The sequence below is a fragment of the Camarhynchus parvulus genome, chromosome Z (assembly GCF_901933205.1).
Source record: "Camarhynchus parvulus chromosome Z, STF_HiC, whole genome shotgun sequence".
NCBI classification, from domain to species: domain Eukaryota; kingdom Metazoa; phylum Chordata; class Aves; order Passeriformes; family Thraupidae; genus Camarhynchus; species Camarhynchus parvulus.
Genome location: NC_044601.1, coordinates 49,199,287 through 49,223,075, shown reverse-complemented (window position 1 = coordinate 49,223,075; position 23,789 = coordinate 49,199,287). Strand labels below are relative to the sequence as shown.

General features: G+C 37.4%; 1 protein-coding gene across 6 annotated transcripts in view; it reads left to right on the top strand.

The window, feature by feature from the left end:
- The window catches only part of ERBIN (erbb2 interacting protein), a 118,640-nt gene that overhangs the window by 53,313 nt on the left and 41,538 nt on the right, over window positions 1-23,789 (top strand). For all 6 annotated transcript variants that reach the window (XM_030968658.1, XM_030968660.1, XM_030968662.1 and 3 more), the window contains 4 exons: window positions 1,148-1,345; window positions 4,249-4,366; window positions 18,824-18,902; window positions 19,611-19,700. In XM_030968658.1, the coding sequence (XP_030824518.1) occupies window positions 1,157-1,345; window positions 4,249-4,366; window positions 18,824-18,902; window positions 19,611-19,700 (476 nt within the window). In that variant the 5' untranslated portion in view covers window positions 1,148-1,156. The remainder of the gene's footprint in view (window positions 1-1,147; window positions 1,346-4,248; window positions 4,367-18,823; window positions 18,903-19,610; window positions 19,701-23,789) is intronic.

Sequence of the window (23,789 nt, the reverse complement as noted above, 5' to 3'; positions counted from 1 at the left end):
AGCAGTTCAAAAAAAAAGGAGATAAAAAAGGCATATTTTCATTTGAAGTGTTGGCAGTTTGATCGAGAAAATAAATATTCAGTGCTGATTTGGAGAAGTATGTATTTTTAGGCTAATTTCCTGAGGAAATGAAGCTGACATGATCATGTTGTTTGTCTACATATGTTGGTCCTTCTTGAAAAATTGAGTCTGTCATCTAATTTCAGCCAAACCTGAGGTGACATTCTGAAGATTTTGTGAGAATCCATTGCTTATTAGAGAAAGAGACCTAAACTTGTGCTGTTGCTAGGGAGAAAAGAGGCAGGAGCATTGCTGATGTATGCTGTAAGTGATTAGCGAGTCAGCAGCATTTAGGTTTGCCTTCTCAGTCTGAGTAGGGATAAAGCAGAATAACGTAGTCATGAAGAATAGAGGGAACTGTTGTAGCAATGAATTTAAAGGAAGAAAGGTATATTCCCAAAGGAAGAAAGGTACATTCCCATGAAGTTTCCTCATTCCAGTGTGCACAGCAAGATGTGTTGAAGTTTTCCGAAGAGAGTGAAGTTGCAAGAAGAGGTCATCTTGTTATCTTGGAAATCTGTCCATTTAAACTGCAGATAGAACAGTTGGTAGAAACTGGGGTTTTTTTATTGTATTCTGTCATTAAATGAGGGATTTGAAATTAAGGTATGTAAATTTACATGTACAAAAAAACCACCTGATTAGATTTCCTATAGCTACATTTTAGTTCTCTGCAGAGGGTGAATTTTATTGTGCTAAACAAAAATATCCCACTGATCTTTGTAAAGGTGGGATAAGCTGTATTGTAAAGGCACAATTGACAGTTCAGAAATGCCCATTTCAAAGTTCTCTGATTCTCTGCAGCACAGGATTGTGTTAGTTGGTGACAAGTCATAGGCTAAACTTTGGCTTAATCTGGTAACTGCAGGTGTGTTAACCCCATTTAATGTCATTAGAGTTCTGCTGTATTTAAAAGAAAATAAGTCTGTGCTTCTCACTGTGTCTCATGTGAATAGAAATATATATGCAGGAACATATATATGCTACTTCTTTTCAGTGTTTAGCGATCAGTGGAAGTTTGCGAAACTGCACGTGAGTATTTCTGAGGTTGTCTTAGTTTTTAAATTGACCAATTTCCCTTTTACAGTGCCTGAAAATGACAACGAAGCGGAATTTGTTTTTGCGGCTGGTGCCATGCCGCTGTCTGCGTGGAGAGGAGGAAACTGTGACTACACTTGATTATTCTCACTGCAGCCTGGAACAGGTGCCTAAGGAGATTTTTACTTTTGAAAAGACCTTGGAAGAACTGTATTTAGATGCTAATCAGATTGAAGAGCTTCCAAAGGTATGTTGGATGATTTTCCTTTTAGGTACACTTATGTCTTTACTTTACCAGCATTGTAGAAGCTAATAGTGTCCAGCTTCAGCTTTTGAGCCATAGTTTGCCATGAAGCAGCCTTGGTAGACTGCAAGTTTATGCATTCCAGCTGGAGTACTTTATTGCATGAATTGGAATGAAATTGCTCAAGCAACAGATCTGGCTCAAGAGAGTTACAAAGCAGAAAAGACTGGCTAATAAATCTGTTTCTGTGCACTGTGAAGTAGGTAGGCTACCACTTGCCTTGGTCTAGTCTACAGTTCAATCATCCATGTGATAGAAAGATTGCTTGAACATTTGTCTTTTATTCCTTTTTGGGTTTTGGTTTTATTTTCTTAACTGCAGGGACATGTAAAAGCCTACACTTGCTTCAAGTTAATGTGTTTTTATATTAGAATAAGTCATACTTAAAGGCATATTTCTGAGAAACTAAAGATTTTTTCCAGCTTTTAAGTAATTTTGGTCATTATTTATTGCTACCCTTTCAATTTTCAGAAGAAAACACCCCCACATATAAATTCAAATATGGCAAAGGACGCAAGCAGAGAGATTAGAGGTAGTGAAGATGTAGTCAAAGTGATTTTTATTCATTTGACCAAAATTTTTATAATTAAACTTCCAAGCAGAACTATAGGGGAAAGCCTGTAATATTTGAAATTATCCTAGCCAATATGGACTCAGAGTTTCAAGCTGTGTGTTCCTTTTCCATTTTGTTTAGTCTTCCAACTCTGAAAAAGGCTTTTTATTAAGCCATTTCAAATATGAAGGGTGTGATACTTATCAGGCCCTCTCTAGTTTTTGGAAACCCTGTTAAGACATTCCCACTCTTGCCTTTCCTGTTTGCCCCAGTAGTGTTTTGTGATCTCACCTTTGTATGCCACAACACAACTGTTTTGAGGCTGCTTGTCAACCTTATGACCCATCAGTGTGGCTGTTGGATTTTGAACCTGTTTGAATCTTTTCAGAATTCCAGCTTATTTCAAAAGTCAGTTCTTATAGTGTAGCTCCTTAATTTAGCTGTTCTTGTCAACAGCACAGTATGAGCAACCCGGAGGGGAGAAAGGTTGTGGTAGGGAAGGGATTGACTTTACATGAAATGTTGGGTGTGTAGTCTTAGCTTCAAAATTGACTTGGTACTTGAAATTGTTTCACCGTCCTTCATCCCATGTGCTAAATCACATCTGAAGAAGTACCCGTTTTTACGCCAGGAGCCACAGTGTGCATTTGAGCTGAAAAGCTCAAACTGTAACAGTTTTACTTCTCTCTCACTCTGATGTTTGGAAGAAACAAGAATTCCTTAGTAAAATAGTCTTTAATTATGTGTCTTCCTGCATTTACTACTGCTAATTATGAATATGTAAACACTGAAAAGGAGCAACAAAAGGAATAACTGCGAAGTCAACATCATCCTCCCTTCCCCTTCCATTTTCCTTTAGGGGATTTTGCAATTCCTACTGCGTATGCCTTGACCTGAGTTATCAGAGAAATTTCTAATGATTCCAAGAGTTTAGATTATTGCTTTCCAGGGAGAAAGTCTAAGTATATATTCTTGAAATAAGGGAATGGCTCCAAAACACCTGAGCTCATCACCATATCCTAAGTGACTTAAAACTCTTCAAAGCCTTAATGAATGATAAGTAAGTTCTAACGGACATATTTCTGAAGAGTTGGAAACAGCAGTAGACAACTTAAAGCTCATTCCTTTAACTGTCCATCTTGCTAATTCGTGTCTGCTTTTGTTCTGGGTGGTAAGTACAAATTTTACAGGAGTGGGGCATTTTCAGTCTCTGGTTCAAAGAGTGGCCTTGTAGTTGAGAGAGACACAAAAAATTTTGGTCAAACTGAGCTCGTGGTATGATAGTGATTGGGATAAATTTTTTTAGTCAATGAACCCTTCCTGGTATTTTATGATATTTTCTCAGAATTCCAAAAGAGAAAATAACTAAGTCAAGGCATTTATGAATGATCTTATCCAAAGCTATAATGAAAGAAATACTCATAATAAATTTTTCAGATGAATCTTTTCAACTGCTTTCTAAGAGATATTTATTTTATACTATGTGTAAGTTTCCTACCTATCTTCTGAGGTTTTTTCTTTTTTCTTCTTCTTAAGATTATTTTCCCTACTTTGTCAATTTGTTAAGCTTTTGAGGAAGAATCTCTAGGTACCCTGCATTTAAGAAGAGATCTGGCTCTGAGCTATTTGATAAAGATGGTAATGCATGTATACAGAAGAGATTAGACAGTTTTCTCTACCCCTAGCTTGAACTTTGACTAGTTTGAATTTTTTCACTAGTTCAATATTTTTCACTAGTTTTCAAGGGGTATTTTTTAACTTTTTTGAATTTCTTTTTTTTTTTTTTATTTTGTACTTAAGATAGGAAGCATGAACAAGAAAAATATTGGGAGACATAACAAAATGAAATTTATACTTTTAGAGGAGGTAAATACCTACTGAATCCTGTGTTCCAGAACGATTTGACTTCAAAAGATGTGTCTGTCAATTTTTTTCTTCTTGAATAAACTCTATTTACCTCTGGGTTGTCACATGGCAAGTCTGTTATAGAACATGTTTGCAATGTTTGCAGGTCTATATGTAACTACAGGTTACAGTTTCTGAGATCCTGGAAGGCATTTGTAGGAAGGATTAAGCATAACTGCTGCCTTGTAACTATCTACAGTTTTTTGCTTTCTGATGTGTTGTAATGAGTAAATTTTCAATGAAACTATTTAAAAATTTTTGGTAGACAAAAACTCTAAATAGCTTGGTCTTCAGGCCATGAGGTCAGAAATTTCAAGGGGTTAAAAACAAAAGCTGTATAGAGAAAACTGAGAGAAAATCACATTCACTTTTTCCTTTGTTTCAATAGCAACTTTTTAACTGTCAGTCTCTACACAAGCTGAGTTTGCCAGACAATGATCTAACCACATTGCCAGCATCCATTGCAAATCTCATTAATCTCAGGGAACTGGATGTCAGCAAGAATGGTAAGTCACTTCGCTTATTGTATTGAGGTAACTAAAAGGCAAATCACCATTGACTGTGCAAAGACCTTAGTGAAACTATAATTTCTAGAAGCTGCACAGCTAGTAATTCTAAAATTGCTACTCTAAATCCCTGCTTACAATAAAAAGATGCTCTTCTATGATCTGGTTGTGATATTTTATTGTATCTCTTACATTGATTGGCTTGTCACTATACTGAAGAGAGTTTGTAACTTTTGCTGGATTTTATTTGTATTATTTATTTAATATGAAAATTAGTTTTGGTTTATTTTAATAAGCTCTTGGAATATTGTAGTATAGTAGGACTTGGCTTTGCTGTCCTGCTTTGGGGATGGTAACTTCTCTTGCATGGGGGAGTGTACTTATGTGTCCATAGACATGACTTGGTTTACTTGGCTGACTTGTTAAAAATCTATCATTCTGTGAGAGTCAGACTTCTATAAGTTATGAAATTTTGTCAGCCAAGTATTGTATTCATGGGATTTTACTGATGGTGGTGCTTTAGTAAGCTGGCAGATGTGTGCAACTGTGAGGAAATTGAAATAATGTTGTCATCAAACTTAGTTGTGTGACTTACTTGAGAGGGAAGTTGTCATGCTAATTGAGAATATAATAGTTTTGTCTTACTAATTTAAAGTTAAGTAAGAGGATACCTCATTGAAATAATACTTGAATATAAGAATTACATAAATATTCCAAAGATTTTGTCATTCAATTTATTGTTTTGTTTGGGCTGCTAAGTAATTATGACTCCACGAAGTTCTGCTTCATTAAGAAAGCATTCCAGTTGTTGAGGTGTTGGTATTTTCCTTAGTTGCTTGTTTTAGCCCACTCTGTACTTAAACTCTTACTCTATTATCTCTGCTTAATGAACACAGCATTTAGTGCAATAAATTGACCTGGTTGTTACTGATCTGTTCCTGGTACAAGTGGATTGATAGTCTTTCTTAGAAAGAATGCTGGCCTTAAAACTGTCACAGTAGCACAGAAAAGAGAAAGAATAATCTTTTTGTCCTACACTGAACAGTTGAAAGTATTAACTGTTTGCAACACAAGTTCTCAATGTAGAAGACTTAAAAGCAGCAAAAGGGAATTTGAGCGCTGCTGTTGCAAATTCCATAGCTCATGAACATAAATAGGCAGCTGAAGCCAGGGACCTACTTGTCTGTCTAAAATGTCATGGCCCTGAACTAAACCTACAGAGAGAAAGAACACTTGTTCCTCTAAGGCATGAGATACACTGTCCCAGTAAACTATCAATCTCTGTTTTCTAGAGGTTGGGTTTTTTTTTAACACCCTTCAGAGAAATGGCAGGGAGTACAAGCTTATTTAAACTTATCATGTGCCTGGTGTCAGACTTATCATAATTTGGATAGCTTCTCTGACTAGTGTTGCACATAAAAAATAGTTCTGAGGTCACAAGCTTCTTTGCTGCAGTCATCTTGTCTTCTGTGGTTCTAAAACCTCTGTAAAATTAAAAGAACCAAATTAGAGTCCCTGTTTGTTCCTGCTGGGTGAAGTAAGAAATAGTGGTCTTTTTTCTGTAATAAATTTGGTATTATTTGAGACCTCGTTTGTTGGCATAAGTGTTTTCCCTTTCTCTTCAGCTCTCCACTGTTTCAACCATGGAAAATTTTTCTCTTGACAACGGCAAGCCTACTCTGCTCCCCTGTGTCTGTTTTTCTTTTCGTAAGAATTTACTGCTGACTTTCTCATTGTTCTGATGGGTGTCTATAATAGAGCCAAATAGGAGGAGGTATTTTACTACTTTTCTAAGAATAGCAAAATTTATCAAAATCTGCAATTATTCCTTTTTCTGTTATATCTCAAAATAATAGAATGTGGAAGCAGTGGACTTCTGTGGAAAGAATTGCTTTCCTTTAGTTTATGAAAAAAAACCATCATTAGTGGAGATTAGGCCCAAAAAGTGCAGGATGATGAGAGATGCCGAATTCTAAAATAATTCAGTGGTTTTCAGATTCCTGTGGTTGTGGCAAGTGAATGATGATAGTTCCTCTATTTTTCTTGAAGTACTGATGTACTAGTGTTTCCTTCTGAGATGGATTGGGCTAAATCAAGAAGTGCAGATGCCTTGACATCAAAAATACATTTATTTTTAAAGGTTGTATTTTTAGAAGGATAGTTAGACTTTAGTTTTCAAATATCCATATACATGAAATATGATAGGACTTTCACATAAAATATTTGAGCTGTTTCTGACATAGACATAATCAAATGTATTGACCAGAGTATTTAATCTTCTAAAGAGCTGATAGGAAAATGAAAAACTAAGCTTCAAATTTAAAATGTTTCCAAGTTACTTAATGAATTGCAGTGTGGCTTACAGAGTGTGACTAGTCATATGGGAGATCATCCAGTTGTCCAAGTAGAATTATATGCACATATATGTGTGTGCTTAATATTTGATGTGTAGATGAAGGATCAAAATCACAGAAATTTTTCAAGTTAGCAGATTTGTTACATGAAAGATTTTAGTCCAAGATAGCGATGCTTTAATAGCATGGGAAAAGTCTTGCCCTTTCAATTTCTGGCTTAAATGTGTTTTGTTTCATGTGCACAATATATAAAACTCCATAACAGAGACACAGCAGATGTGCAAATGCTGACACTTAAGAATATTTAATAACATTTTATCAGAACAAGGATTCATCTAATCTAGCATCCTCCAGCAGTGAACAAAAGTAGAAGCACAGGGAAAATTTCGTAAAATACAGGAAGCCAGGAGACATGCATATTTCCCTGTATGCTCTCAGCATGCAGCATCTTGTCTTATTGGGTCTTCTTGAGGCAGACAGGGTGTTTTTTTAATTTACAGATTTTCATTTGACTACTTCTCTTCTGTCAGTTTATCTACTATTGGAAGTGATGTATGTTTTGAGATGTGCTGAGTTGGAATGCAAGCCTTTAAGGGTTGTGAGTTGAGGAGCATAGAGAAGTCTTTGTACAAGAGTGTGGTCTGGAATGTATTATCCTTGGCTGCTGAAGTGGTTGTGGCATGAGTGTAGCCCAGAAAGAGCAGATTGCTGCTGTATGTGCAGCAAGCAAAGACTAGAGTTAGTCTTAACTCTGCTTTAATTATTGGTAGTAGTCAATAACTTCTGTTGTCTTTTGGTAATGAGGATACCTACTGTTCTTTTGTGGCATTTTAACTTGACTCCCAAGGCTACTGTGAACCCTTTACATCAGAATTATTTTGTTGCTTCTTTCCAGATACACCTCAGCTTTGAAATTTCAGCCTGAAGCCTTGTAATGGCCTAGTCACAAAGATGAAATCATACTTGAACAAATGGTTCAATAAATAAACTGCATTTCTATACCAGAAATTTACATACTGCACAATACAAAGCATTGAGAGATGCCTTTTCTCCCACCCCACCTGACAAGTTACATCTTAAAGAGAAGTTGCAGCATACAGAATGTGAGACCAGTGTAGAAAAATTCATTTTAATTAATGTTTTATTTATGAGGCTAAAGAAAATAAAAACATTTTTAATCCTGTATGGCAAATTTATTTATGTATTGACAGCCGCACAGGAAAAACCCCCACCTTCCAAAAAACCCCGCAACTCCACTCTTCACCCCCAAATCAGTGTCTTTTGGGGTTAAACTTTAAGGAACAATCATTTCCTTGTGACTCTGGCATGCCAGCCTTGGCATGCATCTAGGGCAATGTGGAAGGCCGTCAAGGAAATATTTTTGACTCTTCTTTGAAGAAGGGGAAGGAATTTATATGCAATGTCTGATGGCGTATCTAAATGTACAGAAGAGTTAGCTTTACAGGTTACTCAAATCAAGTGGTTTGAAAGGCTGAAACATAGGATGAGGTGACTGCCAGGAAAATCAGGCTTTCCTGGAAGCTTGGGAAATGCACTTGAAGTTGCTTGTGTCTGTGGGTTAGTCTAGTGGGAAACAGTGAGATGATCTACTTTTCCCTACATGCAGGTGGTGAAAGAAAAAGATTGAATTTTTAAATTCCATATTATTCAGGCCTTTGGAGGATTAAAGAGCAAGATGAGAAAATTACTAGCAAGACCAAGAGTAACCTGGGGCTTTGGAAATAACAGTACCTTCAGTAGTCTCTTAGATATTTCTTTCACAGTGATGTTACAACAAATTTACTCATGTCAATTTGTTAATCTGTATTACAAGGAATCTTCATGGAAAAATAGACAACCTAAACCTAAGAAAACACTCCCCTCCCCTCACTCCCCTGTCTCCAGGCATATCTGCCTATTAAGTTATTCCAGTAATTTTAAAGAATTTTGTTAACAGATGCAAATTTAGATCAAATATGTTTTCTTCAATGTTCTAAAGTTATCTGTTGATTTGGCAAACTGTCTTTGATATGCTATGTGCCAGAAGTTGTGGAATTGGAGAATGAGAATTCAAGAAACTATTCAGTTTTGTATTGCCCATCTGGTACGTTTAAGAATTTGGCTTTTCCAAGGGATTGAGAATTGTTCATAGTAATAGAGGGAGATGGATCCAAGTTTCATTTTCTGCTGAAGAAGTAAGACAGGAAGATCCCAAATACAAAATAATTTGCTGTAAATTCGCTATTTCTCTGCTTATACTGACAGAGAGGAGGACAGGACCAGGGTTTTTAAATCATTCATTATAGTGAAATAAAAGATCATTGATTTCCTGCAGAGTTCTGAGTCTGTAGCTCTGTGATAGTGTATCACTGAATAGATCCTATAAATGTGCACTAAATGTAGGCAGCCCTTCTATTTAAAGTCTTTTTTCAAGTGTTTGTAGTACTTTCTCCTTAAATACATTGTCATATTGAAGGTACTGAAAAGAATCTGTCTATTCATAGTAAAATTATTTCTGTGTGTAAGAGAGGATGTGAATTGAATGAAATTACAATGCAGATGAGGTTTTGAACGTGAAATTTGAGTGTATGTATCTGAAATTTTGAAATAAGTTCATTAAAATGTCTTCTTGGACTCAAAAGAAATGTTTGTAACACAAGAAAAGGTATTGTAAAAGTAATTATAGGGTTTGTAGATATGGATTTACATGTGAAGACAGCATAGAATAGGATTGTAGACTAGAATGATTTGTGTTGGAAGGGACTTCAGAGATCATCTCATTTCAACTCCCTTGACAGAAGCAGGGACATTTTTCACTACACCAGGTTGCTCAGAGTCCCATCCAACCCAACTGTAAGTACTTCCAGGGGAGGAAGCATCCACAGCTTCTCTGGGCAGCCAGTTTTCTCCAACCTCACAGTAAAGACTTTCTTCCTATCATCAAATCTGAATGTTGTCCCATCCATTCCATGTCCTGTCACTACTTGCTCTTGCAAAAGATCCCTCTCCACCTTTCTTGTATGGCCCTTCAGGTACTGGAATGCTGTAATTAGGTCACCCTGAAGATGACCATAAAAATTTAGTTGAATTCTCTTCTTCTGGATCTTAGCTACCTGTCCTAGATTCTTCTCCTTCTAACTCAAGAACATCATATCTGTTTCTAGGGGTGGATTGGTAGCACAGGGAACATTCTTTCTCCTGCTCTGAGCTGAGACAAGAGTCTGTTCTCCCTTGCCTTGTGAATTAGCTGATCCTACTTGCTTGGGTTGGATGTTAACTTACCTTCAGCTTCCAAGGATTTAAGGGAGGGTCATCACCTTGCTATCATCAATGGCCTGCTCAGATTCCCAGATGGTATGCCGGCTAGTGAGAGCTTTATGCAACGAAGCTTGTCTGTCTGGGCACACTTGCGCCCATGGCACTCAACTCTGCCTTTGGGTTCTAGCAGGGCTTCCACATTCTGGCATTCCCTGCAGCTGAGGGTTTGGATGGCTCTCTGAGACTTCAGGAGGTCTGTTCAGGTGTGGAAGCTGTGGCCTCTCTGTTTGTGTTTCATGATCAGTACAGCAATTGCAATGGGTAGACACCAATTTTGTTGCCAAAAAAGCTGCATGTTGATGACTCCATAGGATGAAGTGGCTCCTCCTCTGTGCCATTCCTAGTGGACTGCCATGGAGATCCCTGTGCCACTTCCTTCTAAAGCCACACGTCCTGTTCCTTGCATTCACTGGACCCATTTAAGTCTCTCATGATTGCTCGCCCCTAGCTACTCCTTTCTCCACTCTCTCTCATTTGCAAGAATTGCTGGGACTTGGCTGTTTCCTGGCAATCCTGGTAGGTGTCTCATCTGTTACTTAGTTTTCCCTGACCCCAGGAACCCTTTGCCCAGCTCAAACCTAGTGTTTAGTCCACCCAGAACTTACTGGAGCCGCTGGTGGTGTCACCACTGTCACTATGCACCTCGCCAGTTCAGCAAAGGAGAAACTTGTATCTTCATTTTTGTAACAGGGTGTACTTTGATTGAAGTTGTCATGTAATAGCAAAAAGTGACTGGATGTGCAGCACTGATTTTGCAGTCTAGGATAGTAGAGGACAGGGCAGGGAAAAGCAAAACAGCTTCCAATGGTTACGTTTTGTGCTTCTCTGGGTACTTGACAGCATTCTGTCCATGAATTAAACATGATTGAAAACCATGTAACCTTGGAAATTGTCCAATCCAGCATTATCGCCACAACTATTGTCAACAACTCTGCTAGTGTTCCACATATTGCAATTTTACCCTGCCCTGGCATGTCTTAGTTTAGGTAAATTAGTGTGTCAGGCATGTCTTTAAGAAGATTGGCTGAATTACTGAAGAATTACTGGCTATCCTTTTTTCCACAGAGCAAGTATTGAGAAACCTTTCTTGCTACTCATATTCCTTCTCACTTACATTATGTAAGAGACACAGCTAGAACAGGCCTAGAGAGACCTTACTCTAAAAACTGAAGATCTTACAAATGGTTTGAGGAGGAATGCTTGGAAGACTCTTACATGTTTGCTGCACTGTCTTAGCTGTGCTAGGGCGTGTGTATAAAAGCAATAAAAAATCCAAACCCACAAACCCCAAAACTGTAACAGAAAGGTGTTACTGCTGTCCTACAGATGAACCTTGCATCTCATGTAAACCTGAGATGCTGGTGGGTCTGAAACCAGCTGCAGCAAGGAAAGAATATGGAAAGGGGAATTTAAGGGTAGGTGCGTCAGTACTGTGCATTGAATTGTTTGGGTTCTAATACACTGCTTACTTCAAATAATGAAAAGTGCTCATTTGCATTCAGAAGGTATGCAGCATTAAAGTAAAATACATAAATGTGTAAATACATAATTATCTAAGAATATAGTCTGTGACTTACACATTAAGTTTTCAGTTTAAAATTTCAGGTTTTGCAAACAGATCTTTCATATTTTTTGGGACATTTGTGGCATATATTTTTAAAAATATTTTACTGTGTTACATCCATATGGGCTTGAAAGACAGTTGTAGCAGGGGCCTGAGGGGAAGAACAAACAACTGTTTCTCTTTTTGTGGTGGAGCTGCTTGCCCAGAAGTTAGATCAGGATAAACAGACTAGGTGAGGGAAGAAAGTAGGTAATTAGCATTCATGCAAACTGAAACTATGTGTTTGCCTGTGTGTTCTCTGTACTTGGAAGGGTACAGAGTGGAGTAAGTGCACAGCAGGCTGTAGTTTAATGTATTTTGCTCCAAGAGAGCTTTTTAGTGTGCCTGTTTTTTGGAGAGAGATTTTTCCCCTCGCATTTTCTACAAACTGAGAGATCTAGCTGCAGGCTCCTTTGGGAACATCACCGGTACAGCTTCTAGAGGTCTCACATGTGTTAGTGATTTTCTTGCTCTGTGCATTTTAGGTATTGAACCAAAATTTTTTCATGGTCCAATTTAAGCTTATTTGAAATTTTTCTGTTTAAGAAGAGGTATAAGTCTCTATGAATAGTACTACAAATCAGTAGATACTGCCGCTTCTGTATAGCAGTGGTGGTTTCTATAATGGACATGCCTAGCTTTAGCATTTGTTTCTGAATTAAGGTATGACCACAATATGAGTTGCAGAGTGAGCCCTCATCTGCATTAGGACTGAAGCAGGAGCATACAGGGCTATCAGCACTGATCCATTGCAGTAAAAGATTCTGCTAACAGTGGATCTGACTTGCACAGTTTTCTATAGAGATGGAATTGCCAGTATTTGAGTGAAAAAATCTTTCCTGATGGAGAGAAAAAAATTGTCTCAGTTTTTTCTCCTGCTCTGCAAGTTATGCTCCTAGTGACAGGAGAGGATTGTGCTGTGTAGGGAAGGAGATGAGTGTAACTCCAGATGGTGAGGGGGACCCCTGTTATACTTACCGTCCTTAATCGAAGAGGAAGAACATTTGAGCACACTTGCTGTGGCAGGATATGCCAAAAAAAAAAAAAAATTGCTCTCCAAGGAGTTAGAAATCAGGTGAAATTCTTTATTTCAGTCATGTTATGTGATCAAGAACTGAGGTTGATTGCCTCCAGATTTGCGTTTGTTGACCCGAAATCCCTGTATGACCTTTTTGGTATGTCCTTTGCATGTGCCACAGCTGGTCTTGGATCGTAATTGAATACCGCAAAGTTAGATAGTGAGGTTTTGCCAAGTAGAGTTCTGAATGATGAATGCTTTCTGCTTTTGGCTTAATTCAGACAAGAATTTTAAATTCCTCTTCCTTACCTTACTGCCAAATGTTCTTGAAGATTCTTTCTGAGACTTTTTTGTTTGATTCGGTTTGTTTGTTGTATTTGTTTGTTTGTTGGTTTGTTTAAACTTTTCTTTGGTCTTTTTGTTTCTTGTTTTGGGGGTTTGTTTTTGTGTTTTGTTTTGGAATTTTTTGGGGGGGTTGTGTGTATTTTTTGGGGGTGGGTGGAGGTTTGTTTGTTTGTTTCCTTGTTGATTGGGTTTTTTTTTTGTTTTGGGGGGGGTGTTGTTGTTGAGGGGGCATGATGTTGTTTTTGATAAAAACTGGCAGCGAGTTTAAAAGGGCTTGAAATCTGGGAAAACAGGGAGGAAAGAACAGTCAAGTAAATGCCAAAAGCTATTATATAAATCGAACTTCTGTGGTAAACTACACTACAAAAAGAACTTTGCTTCCAAATCAATTTGGATCTGGTGGTTAAAGATGATCAGCAAATTGTGTTTTCTCCTACTGTGCTCTGCAAATATTCATGTCTACAGGCACAATAGTCTGTATTTTTTTGGAAAACAGTGAGCGTGATCTATAAACAAATTGAGCACTGAAATGTGTTGGGCATAGTGATTGTTACCATGTAAAATACAAAATTAATGATATGTTGAAGAACCTGTCCATATAATGCTTTTCAGTGGAAGTGGAATGAGGCTGCAACAGACCAGGTGAACTGTTGCAGTGTCTTCTGTAATCCTTGGGTATCAGTGAGAAAGCAGTAAAAACAGAGAAAGCAGTAAAAACCCCAGAAGAAAAACAGGATTTAGAAGGAATGTGGATCTCAATTTGCAGTACTCAATTAATGAGAGGCTTATGGAAGGATTGAGTTGGCTATCAAATGGATTAATTAGCACAATGTTAAAAATGAGTGAAGATGTATGTGGTCACAGAATCCCTTGAGATTTGCTGAGCTTCCTTAATGGGGAAAAAGATTCAGAATATTGAGGACAGATGGAAAGCAGAAAAGCAAGCAACAATTCCTCTTACAATAGCACTCTTTACAACCCCATTTTCCTCATATCTTTTTCTCATGTTTCTCTCTTCTTATTTATTCTTCTTTCTGCTTGCTTTTTGATTTTTTCTTGGTGGGAGAAATGAAACAATACTAATGCAACAATAACTGCATGTTTCTAGCATGCAGGAGGAGTATAGCTGAGAAAAAGGGAGTGGTCAGAACATTGTTATATAGCCAGTCAGTAAATGCAACTTCCTATCACGTGGTAGAGAATAGCAGTCTCCGTATTTTTTTTCCCTAGTTTCTGAATGTTTATTACAAATATTAGGTATATTTCATGCTGTCATTCTCAATATTGAATGATGGCCGTTTATCTGTACTGAAGTACTGAGTGAGGTTGCTTAAGATTGTATGTACCATGATGATTCTGGCTTGAAGAAAAAGCAAAATTAAGTTCCCAGGCTCCCTCATTCTTAGGTTTCTCATATCAGTTGAATTTCTGTTATTAATTTGTTGTTAAAACTGTTACTGTCTCTTGCCCAAGGCATAGTCAAATAGGGGACTACTGTAGTGTCCTCTGATTATGTATAAAAGCATGCTGATTTAACATGTCTGTATTTGGATAGCTAATATTTTATTTGGCTGTTGTTTTCAGAGTAAGCTTAAATTGACATTCTCCCCTCTAGTGGATGTGCTATGTGTTTTGGTTTTTACGTAGTTACCGCAAATTTAAGCTTTCTGTGCTTCCATGAGTTCATGACACAGACAGTGGAAACTAATATTAATATTATAAACACATGGTTTAATGTGTTGGACAAGAGCAATCTTTCATCCAAGGACCAAGCCAAGGCCACTAGTGAGACCATCTCTCAGAAAAACTAAGCTTAGAGAGTCTCTCAGCATGATTCAAATGGCAAAACTAAGGGCACAGAGTGAGTCTGAGACATAGTTTGGCCTCCAAGGAAAAGCTTAGCAGTGGTTTACTTTGATTAGTGTAAATGCTTATTTTAAGAAGGTAAATTTGTATCCTCAGCAATAAAGAGGTTTTGATTTATTTTTCAGACACCAGAAGGCCACTTCATACAAATCATCTGTAACTTCATTTCTACAGGCGCAGGGTATTGTCATGTTAGATGCTTTCCATGTATGGATATTTCTTTTGCTGAATTAGGTTTATTGCTATAACTGGAATTAAGATCATCCTGGTCTCTTCTGCTTCTGAGTTTAGCAAGTTATTTCCCAAAAATGTCCATGATACTTAGGTGTATTTGAACTGCTGGATTAACTGAATGTCATGTTTTTTTCTTGCCTGTCACCTTTGAGTAACAGAGTACAATGAATCAAAAGTAATAATTTCAATGGTAGTATGACAAACAGGTTCCTGTCAGGAAAGACCTAAAAGTCTATTTTTAAAGAAATGGTGTCACTGCTTTAGTTGAATTTATGGAGAAGTCAGCACAGTAGCTTTGCCTCTCATTATCACCAATTGGTTAAAGTTTGTATTTTGTCACTGCTTTACTTGTCTACTGCCATCTCTTAAGTCCTGATGTGTTGCAGCCTGAATTGCTGCTCATAAGGTCCCAGGTAAAGAAGCAAAAAGGGTTTTTGCATAATATCCATAGATGTTTAATTCAGCTGTGCAGTGAGATGTTCAGGTCCCAGACACACACACCCCTGGAGGGTCCCGCTCTCTCGCTCCAGGAGTCCCCGGGGCTGACCTTGGTCTCCGGGCAGTACAGAGGTGAGGCCCAATCAGGGAAAAGGGAGGGAGTGGCTCAGGAGCACCTATGTTCAGACATAGGACCAGGGGAAGGAGCCAACAGGGTGTAGCTTATGAGATGCCCCCCCAGGGCCTCCACAATTCCCCATTTTTTATATTATTAAGAAGGCTTTTCTGAAGGATCAACTGAATCAACACATAATGACAAAAACGATCAAAATTGCCCATAAGACAATTTTCAAAATGCAAACAATTCTGAGTCCTCAATGTCCAAACAGATTTTCTGGAGTGTCTTAGAGCTGGCAGGAGGGATGTGGGGTTTACAGAGTCAGGAGATTTCTTCAGCAGGGGCTGTTTCTCTGTCTCCTGTGGTAAAGTGGTTGGATGTGATAGACTCTGCACAAGATAGTGTAGGTGATGGTGTGCCTGTTAGAAGCTCCAAATAGAAATCATTACTTTAAGAAAAAGATGGTTACTTTAGAGAAACTTTCCGTTCTTTCCCTCCTTATCACGCTCCCTCTGGTATTATGAAGGAGCTCTGGGGAAAGGGATTAGTGGAGGGAGACCATAGAAGAGGGGAAAGGGTGGTAGGAATTTGTGGGAACATAAAAAGGGGTAATAGGACAATGGAAAGGAAAAGGGGAAAGTGGGAGGGAGGCAGGAAGGCCACAGGAATTGGGGAAGGGTATGAGAAGAAGTGGAACTTATTGGACTGGAAGGTTCTTTCATAATCGACATGGGCTTTTGGATGCAGGACAGCTTGCCAGTGTTCTGTGCTCTTCTTGCTTTTAGGCTGTTGCTGGGGCTTGGTGGTTGTTTGTTTTGGGTTCTATGTCCTTGGTAGGTGTGTGGAGGACTTCTATGATGTGGATAATATTTCGCATGCTTGCAGTTTGGTGCATGTTTACTACCTTGCACTGGAACTCTACCACGTCCTGTCACATCAGCTGCTCGGGGCCTTTTCTTCCTTCTATTATATAAAATTCCACAATTTCTCCATCTCCTAGACTGTGGAGGTATTTCTTGGGATTATTCTTTTTTGTAGCAGTCTGATGAACAAACACATCTTTTTTGTTATCATTCCGGGTTATGAAACCGTATTTGTTTTTTACATTGAACCATTTCACTGTCCCCAAGATGTTCATGGCAAGGACTTTTTTACCTTTGCCGGTGGGTTTGTGTTGGTGTTGCTGGACGCGTTGCTGGTGTGCTGCCATGTGAAGTTTTTCCCGCTCCCGGTGCTGGCGGCCATGCTGAGGCCTGGCCCCCTCCCAGGGGTCTGTCTCAGCTGGTGTCTGCAGGCACTGCCAGTGGGGGCTCTCAGAGCAGCGGCGATGGGCAGGGGGTGGTGGTTTTGCTGCCAGGACTGTGGCTCTGAGCCATCGCCCAGCGGGGCTGTCCACCTGCCCTGCGACAGCAGCGCCCCAGGTCTGCCTAAAGTAGATAACATTTGGCTTACCAATAAGAAAAATTAAGGTATGGATACTGGGAAATGGACATTTAGGGCAGTGTATGGGGTAACACTTGGGGGGTTGACTCCTAGCCTCTGGCTCATCATGGACATCCTGGACTGAAAGTTCTAGATGGAGGGGATGGGATGCTGAGTGACTGACAGAAAGCCAGGGTGGTGATTCAGGGATGATCTCAGCAAAGGAAAGGGATAACACAGGTAGAGGGAGGAGTATAATCTGGGGTAAACCATTTGGGGAAAATAAGGGGATACAAAGACAAAACCATTATAAAACATAAAAACACACTACAACACTGATGTACCAGGCCAGTCTTCTTACTGCACAAACATAGAATCAAACTTTAAAGTAACATCAAATATTCTGCAATTTCTTATGTAACTAAAAATACTACTTAGCCCCTAATGCTTCACCACATGTTCTCAGAACAGATACATGAAGTTTCACCTGCCAGCCTGAATGAGAAGTGATGCTGCCCTTGTCTTTCTCTCTGCAGCTGGACTGCTAATGTTTTGTCAAGCAGCATGAAATTTCATGCTTTTGCTAATCTACAAAGAAGCATTCACAGAGTATAGTTCCTTCTTAGTAGTCTTGTTCGCTGGTTTGCACTTTCCACATGCCTGATAAAGCACTCACAAATACAGTTACATGCGTTAACTCAAAGAGCTATGGTTTGGTATCTGGGGAAAAAATAAGTAATTTTTAAACTAGCTTTATTTATTAGCATATGGGGGTTTTTTGCTGCAAACAACAGTGTAATCGAGGTAGAAAGATGCCAGTATGAATGGTTATTGTATTTAGGACAAATATATTTAAAATAAAGACATCTGTCCCAGGGTATAAGAACATATTGCAAAAACAGCTGCATTTGTGATAGCAGTGGGTTTATTTTAATTTTTTTAAAATGGCATATATAGTAAAGACAGAGGTAAAGGTTTTGCATGGTAGAATGATTCAGTACCAATTTCCTTCTGATGTGATGGATACATGTCATATTCAAGGCCTGCTTTATCAGTTTCTGACAAATAAAGATATGGCAGATATGTGGAATGCAGCTCCACTCTGGCATTTTCACAGATAATCTTGGAAAAAAAGGAGGTTGCTTATTGTTTTAATTTTCAAACATAAGTGTGCCTGGAGCATTTTTTGTCCTCCTCTCAAATGATCTAGAAGTTAACAGCAAGCACACATCACATTTTGGGATGGATATCTGTTCAGAACTGTGAAGCTGTAAAAATACTTAAAGATTTGAAGCCTTACCATTTCACCTGGATGTTATACAAGCCATTGATTTGATAAGCAGATTCCGTTGGAAAATTCATGCTACCAAGTGATTGCCTTTTTTAAAATAAATTATATTGGGACAGAGGTTCTTATCTTAAGTACATTCCAAAGCACAAGTACTTCAATATTTGGCAATGAGCAATGGGAATTTTGTGTACTGTGTGTTTGAGCTTGTGAGCTTCCTGCTAACCTGACACATGAAAAGCTTTAGGAATAGCCTAGTAAAAAAAATGATATTGTGTAGGAGTATTTCTTTAATGAAAACTGTATGTAAAATGAGACATCAGAAAAATAGTTCACTAGTTGCTAAATGAATCAAAGTTTTTATGGCTAGTGGTTTCATGTGCATAATTTTTATGGATGTGGTGGAATCTAATAATTAAGGGCTGTTTTTCTACCCCTTTCTACATCTTGCAGGCATACAGGAGTTTCCAGAAAATATAAAAAACTGTAAAGTCTTGACAGTTGTCGAGGCAAGCGTAAATCCAATTTCAAAGTAAGTTTGTACATTTTTTGATGTTTTATATTTTGTGCAAATACTAGTAAGTCTTGAATTTGCCCAAAGATGTGTGCTAGCCCTTGGAGGCGAGAGCAGAGCGCCTTGAGAAATACCTTCATTACCCTTGTTGCACAGGGATCCAGTATAGCTATCTCATTAAGGTACTTTGCCAAAGTTAATAGGCTATGTGAACTATCCTTCATTGTACCATGTAGCTTTGTCAGCTTGTTAAAATCCATCTCTTCTCTGTGACTGTAGAGAAGTGCGCAAAGAGTTTTCTTAATAACAAAAATAAGTTCTGGTTTAACATGCATTTTTGCTGTAGTGGCAAAATTAATTTGCCAGAAATCTCCACTGCCAGAGATAAAACATATCTCTTCTGGGGGGAAAAGGGGTTGTGTATTTTTAGATTTATCCTGTTGTTTCTAATTAATGCCTTCTTCTCATTACATGTCAGGTGATCACAAGTTCGTTGCAAGACTACATCTATTTGTAATTCTTATTACCTGTAGATATTGTTCTCAATACTTAAAATAATTTTGAAACTCATAGAGAACAACTGTCTAGTATGACTTTAAAGAAATTCACACCCTCAATTTTAATTTTGTCAAGCACTTCAGTACTATACTGTTGCTTAAGAAAATATGACTTAATGCCCTGAAAATAATTGAAACTAAGGTACTATGTTATTTTACTTCTCTATAGGCTGCCAGATGGATTTTCCCAGCTGTTAAACCTAACACAACTGTACCTGAATGATGCTTTTCTTGAGTTTTTGCCAGCCAATTTTGGAAGGTAAGTTGAACATGACACTTTAAATCTACATTAGTTTTAAGTTTCTGCAGAGCAGTTTCTTCTGGTTCTGAAGCAAAGTGGGTACTGAAGAAAGGGAAGAAGTGTACATTAGAAATTTGCAATAGTTACAGTGAAAAAAAGCCCTGAATCCGTATCAGCAGCTTTTAATTTTGAATTCTGAAGGACAGACAGAATGCTTATGAAGGGTGTAAAACTCATTTACATTCTTGTCTCTTTTCCAACACTAGTATGGTAAGTAAGGAATTATTTTTGAAATTTATGTTACTTGTCATGTAGTAATTGGAGTGAAACAAATAATGACTACTGTAATTTCACTTGTCCTGCCTGTCCTGGATGCACAAATTACTTCATGCACAACTATAACTCTCAAGTCCTTTTTTGTCAGGAATATTTCTGAAAAACCTGGCGTATTTATGGTGCATTCTGACTATGCAAAACTACTACATGTTTTAGTACAAGATAAACACTAATCTGCTACCTCTGTAAAATAGATTAAATCTTGAGAGCAAAAGTGAAAGGATAATACTCATAAAAGGAAAACTTCTAGATAAACATAGGTTAAGCTGTCCTTATCACACTAATTTTAGCCATCTCTGCAGTTTTCCCCTCTCCATTTTTATTTTATACCCTTTTCTCCTAGGTTGTCACTTTCCTGACCCATCCCATGTCCAGCAAGCATCTCTTTCAGAAAATACAGCAATTAGTTAAGCAGTCATGTTACTGAGTGAAAAAATTGCCTTAGGCCGTATAGTTATATTTGTGTCAGCACAGTTTGCAAGAGATTAGCACAGCCCCTGGATAGTGCTGCAGCAGTTGGGCAGATGAGGAGATGAGCAATGGAACATAAGCACAGGTTCTCTCCACTAGTGACCATTAATTTATTAGTCATCTGTGATCAGAGCTGTTGGCTTGCTCTTCTCTGTTACTAGTTAATGAATGACTAAGAGCACCAGATCTGCTACACATTCAGCTATCAAAACATCTGCTTATGATGCAGATGCATTATTGTCATGCTTTTTTTTCTGATGCACACAGTTTGCTTTTCAGAAGGCTTCATTAAGGTTGAAGAATATCTGGAATATGCATAATCTTGTTGGAATTCTAATGATTGTCTATGCTTTTTTCTGTTCTGTTTTTTTAATAGTCTAACCAAATGGCAAGATTTTAATAATTAAAACATGCACTACAGATAAACTTGAAGGGTTGAGGTTGACACAGCTGATTGTTTAAGTAGTTAATCTTACACATAATACACATTAAAAATTGTCATAGTTTTTTTGTCACTGTCAGCTTCTATAATGCTTAATGTTTAGTGAAATGGTAAAGTCATTAATTACTAATTTAATAAGAATAAATCAGTTACTGAAGACAACTTCAAAGCCAGTTCTCCATTGTAGTGTTTCTCTTGATAGTTACGAAGAATTCTGCCTTGTTTGTTAAAATCTAGTGATTTGCAGCATCCTTTTGTATACCTAGGAAAATGAATTTGAAGTATTCATGTATGTAAGTTTACCTGCTGAAATAGTGCTGCATAGAAAACATAGTGTTCTACAGGAAGACAATGTTTGGATCAAATAAAATGGAAAACAATGAAACATTAAAATACACCATTTCAAAGTAAGGTTCAGACTCCTCTGACATTGACTACTTCTGTAAGTAATAAGACTGCTCTGCCATCCCACAATTTTCCATCTAGGTATAAATACTTCCTAGTGCAAAGTCTTTTAACTTCTGCTTCAGAATATGGAAATACTTCTTTTATAAAGAAATAAAAAACTCTCCTAGAAGCTGTTGAAATATTTAATCTCATAAATGACAAGCTTTCAGTTTCTTCCAGTTTGGTGCATTAATTTTTTTGTATACAGCCATATAGCTAGTACTTTTATTGTTTAGGAATAGGTGAAGTAACTGAGTTCTGTTGCCTGCTCTTACTGGCAACTATTGTCAATAATATTGTCTCCTAAAGCTAAGCCAACACATATTACAGCTAACAAGGTTTTTATGCTCTGTGTGTCAAGTTAGAAACCTGATTTCTTACATCTCTTTCTCTCTGAGTGTTCATCATTTCTACAGTTTAATTGCTGCCATTTCTCACAAATGTTGTCTCCCATTCTCTCACCTGCTGTATTTGTAGTGTTCTCACATCCCTCAGTCTATTAGACTAAATAAAATTCTGCTTTCTTCTGGTGTGGTAGGTTTTCCTTTGTGTCTGAGTATATTAATATATCTTGGAACAGGTTTCAGTTTTAATTCATCTTCTTTTTGGCAGAGGATGATGACATCTATAGCTATATTTAGAATTTGAATTGAGATTTCTTCATGGCATGTACAGTGTCATGATTATCTTCTTGTTTCTCTTGGAAATGTCTGTGGTTGTGCTCCAGTGTTGCAATTACTCTTTTTGCAGCTGCCTAGTGTAATTTCCTACATGATTAACTGATGTATTGGACAGTTCAGTTAGAAATGGCTGATACCTACAAGGAAATCCTAACTTGGCTTGATACTATGGTATCTTGTCCTTTTTTTCTAATTTTTTTTTTTTTAATCCTTACAACTGTACAGGTTTTCCTCCCCTACAGTGTCTTACTAAATCACTGTATTTTCTGTGACATAAGCCAAGTTAAATTTTCTGATCTTAGAAGATTTCTATTAAAAAATATCAAACAGGATAGTCCTAGAAAGGGTCTTTGAGCACCTCTGTCACTACTAACCTAACACTCAACCTGGTTAGGAATTTTTTTTTTATAATGGAAAGCACTTTTAGTATATCCATGCAGTGTTTTATTGGATTTATCTCCATGCTTTATTCTCACCTTCAGAATTTTTGCTAAAGATTTTCATAATTGTGAGGTCAAGATTATGCCGTCTTTTTCCCCCTTTTTTTGATGAGAATTGTATATCGGCTGTCTTTCAATGATGTTATTTTTGTCCAGCCTGTTAGGTTTACTAAAAGTCACCAGACTTTTGATATGATATGCCCATTCCTTTGGAATTCTCAGGTAACAAAGTGGGGGCTTTTCCTCCATTCCCAAATGGAAATTTGAATGCGTTGATATTGGCACAGATCATGGCATTAGCCTTCATGCCAGTGCACAAGTATCTGAGAACTATTATCCTTGCCTAAGAAAATCATATATCTTGTATCTGAATACATAATGTATATTTACATTTAAATACACAAATATATAAGCAGAAAATGCTTGAAACTCAATTAATTTACTTTATTTCTACTTTCTCAACAATTTGCCAGTAGTATCTGTAGTAGTAGATGGTTTTAGTAGTATCTACTGTGGGATATTTTTTATGTAAGTGTACAGTGATAATAAAATTTAACTATATATATATGTATTTAGTTACATATATACATATGTATATATGTGTTTTGCAGAAACTTTCATAAATGCAGCCTTTAACATGCATACTTTTTATTCTGCTTTCCTTTGCATTTTAGTAACAATTTAAAATAAAAATATTCTGCTTTAGGAAAACTGCAGAGGAGGTGTAGAGTAAGGAACATCTCTCAATGCAATATTTTTATATTTCCAAGGAATTACTGCTTGTCGCACAGCAAGTTTCAAGTGTACCTGCTGTATGTTTCTTCTACATTTCTTACAGGTAGTGTAGTTTATGAAATTAGATTTAAGAAGGATATTGATCTTCTCCTGGGAAATGGTTCATGTAGAGATTTTATTTTATTGAAGTTGCGTTGCATTTAAAATGCAGGCTAAGATGGTTATGATTAAAGAACAATACTGAAAAAACAATTTTTAAGCTATTATACTTAGAATGTGTACTTCCAGTTGAATAATACCTGTTACAGCTGTATGCATTGGTGATGTGCAGATAGGTCTGTGTTGATGGGTTTTTCAAGTTCAGAAATAAAATACTTCTGTAGAAGTAGGACAGATCTTTTTCACAGAATGGCCCAGATAATATACATTCTGCCACTATGAATTCCATTTTTCCTTTAGTATAGGTGAATTAGTTCTTTATTTCTTTTCCAAATTAAATGCCACTTCTTCAGGTGTCTTATTGCAATTCTTGCTGCTCAGCTTGGATGGGTGCTGG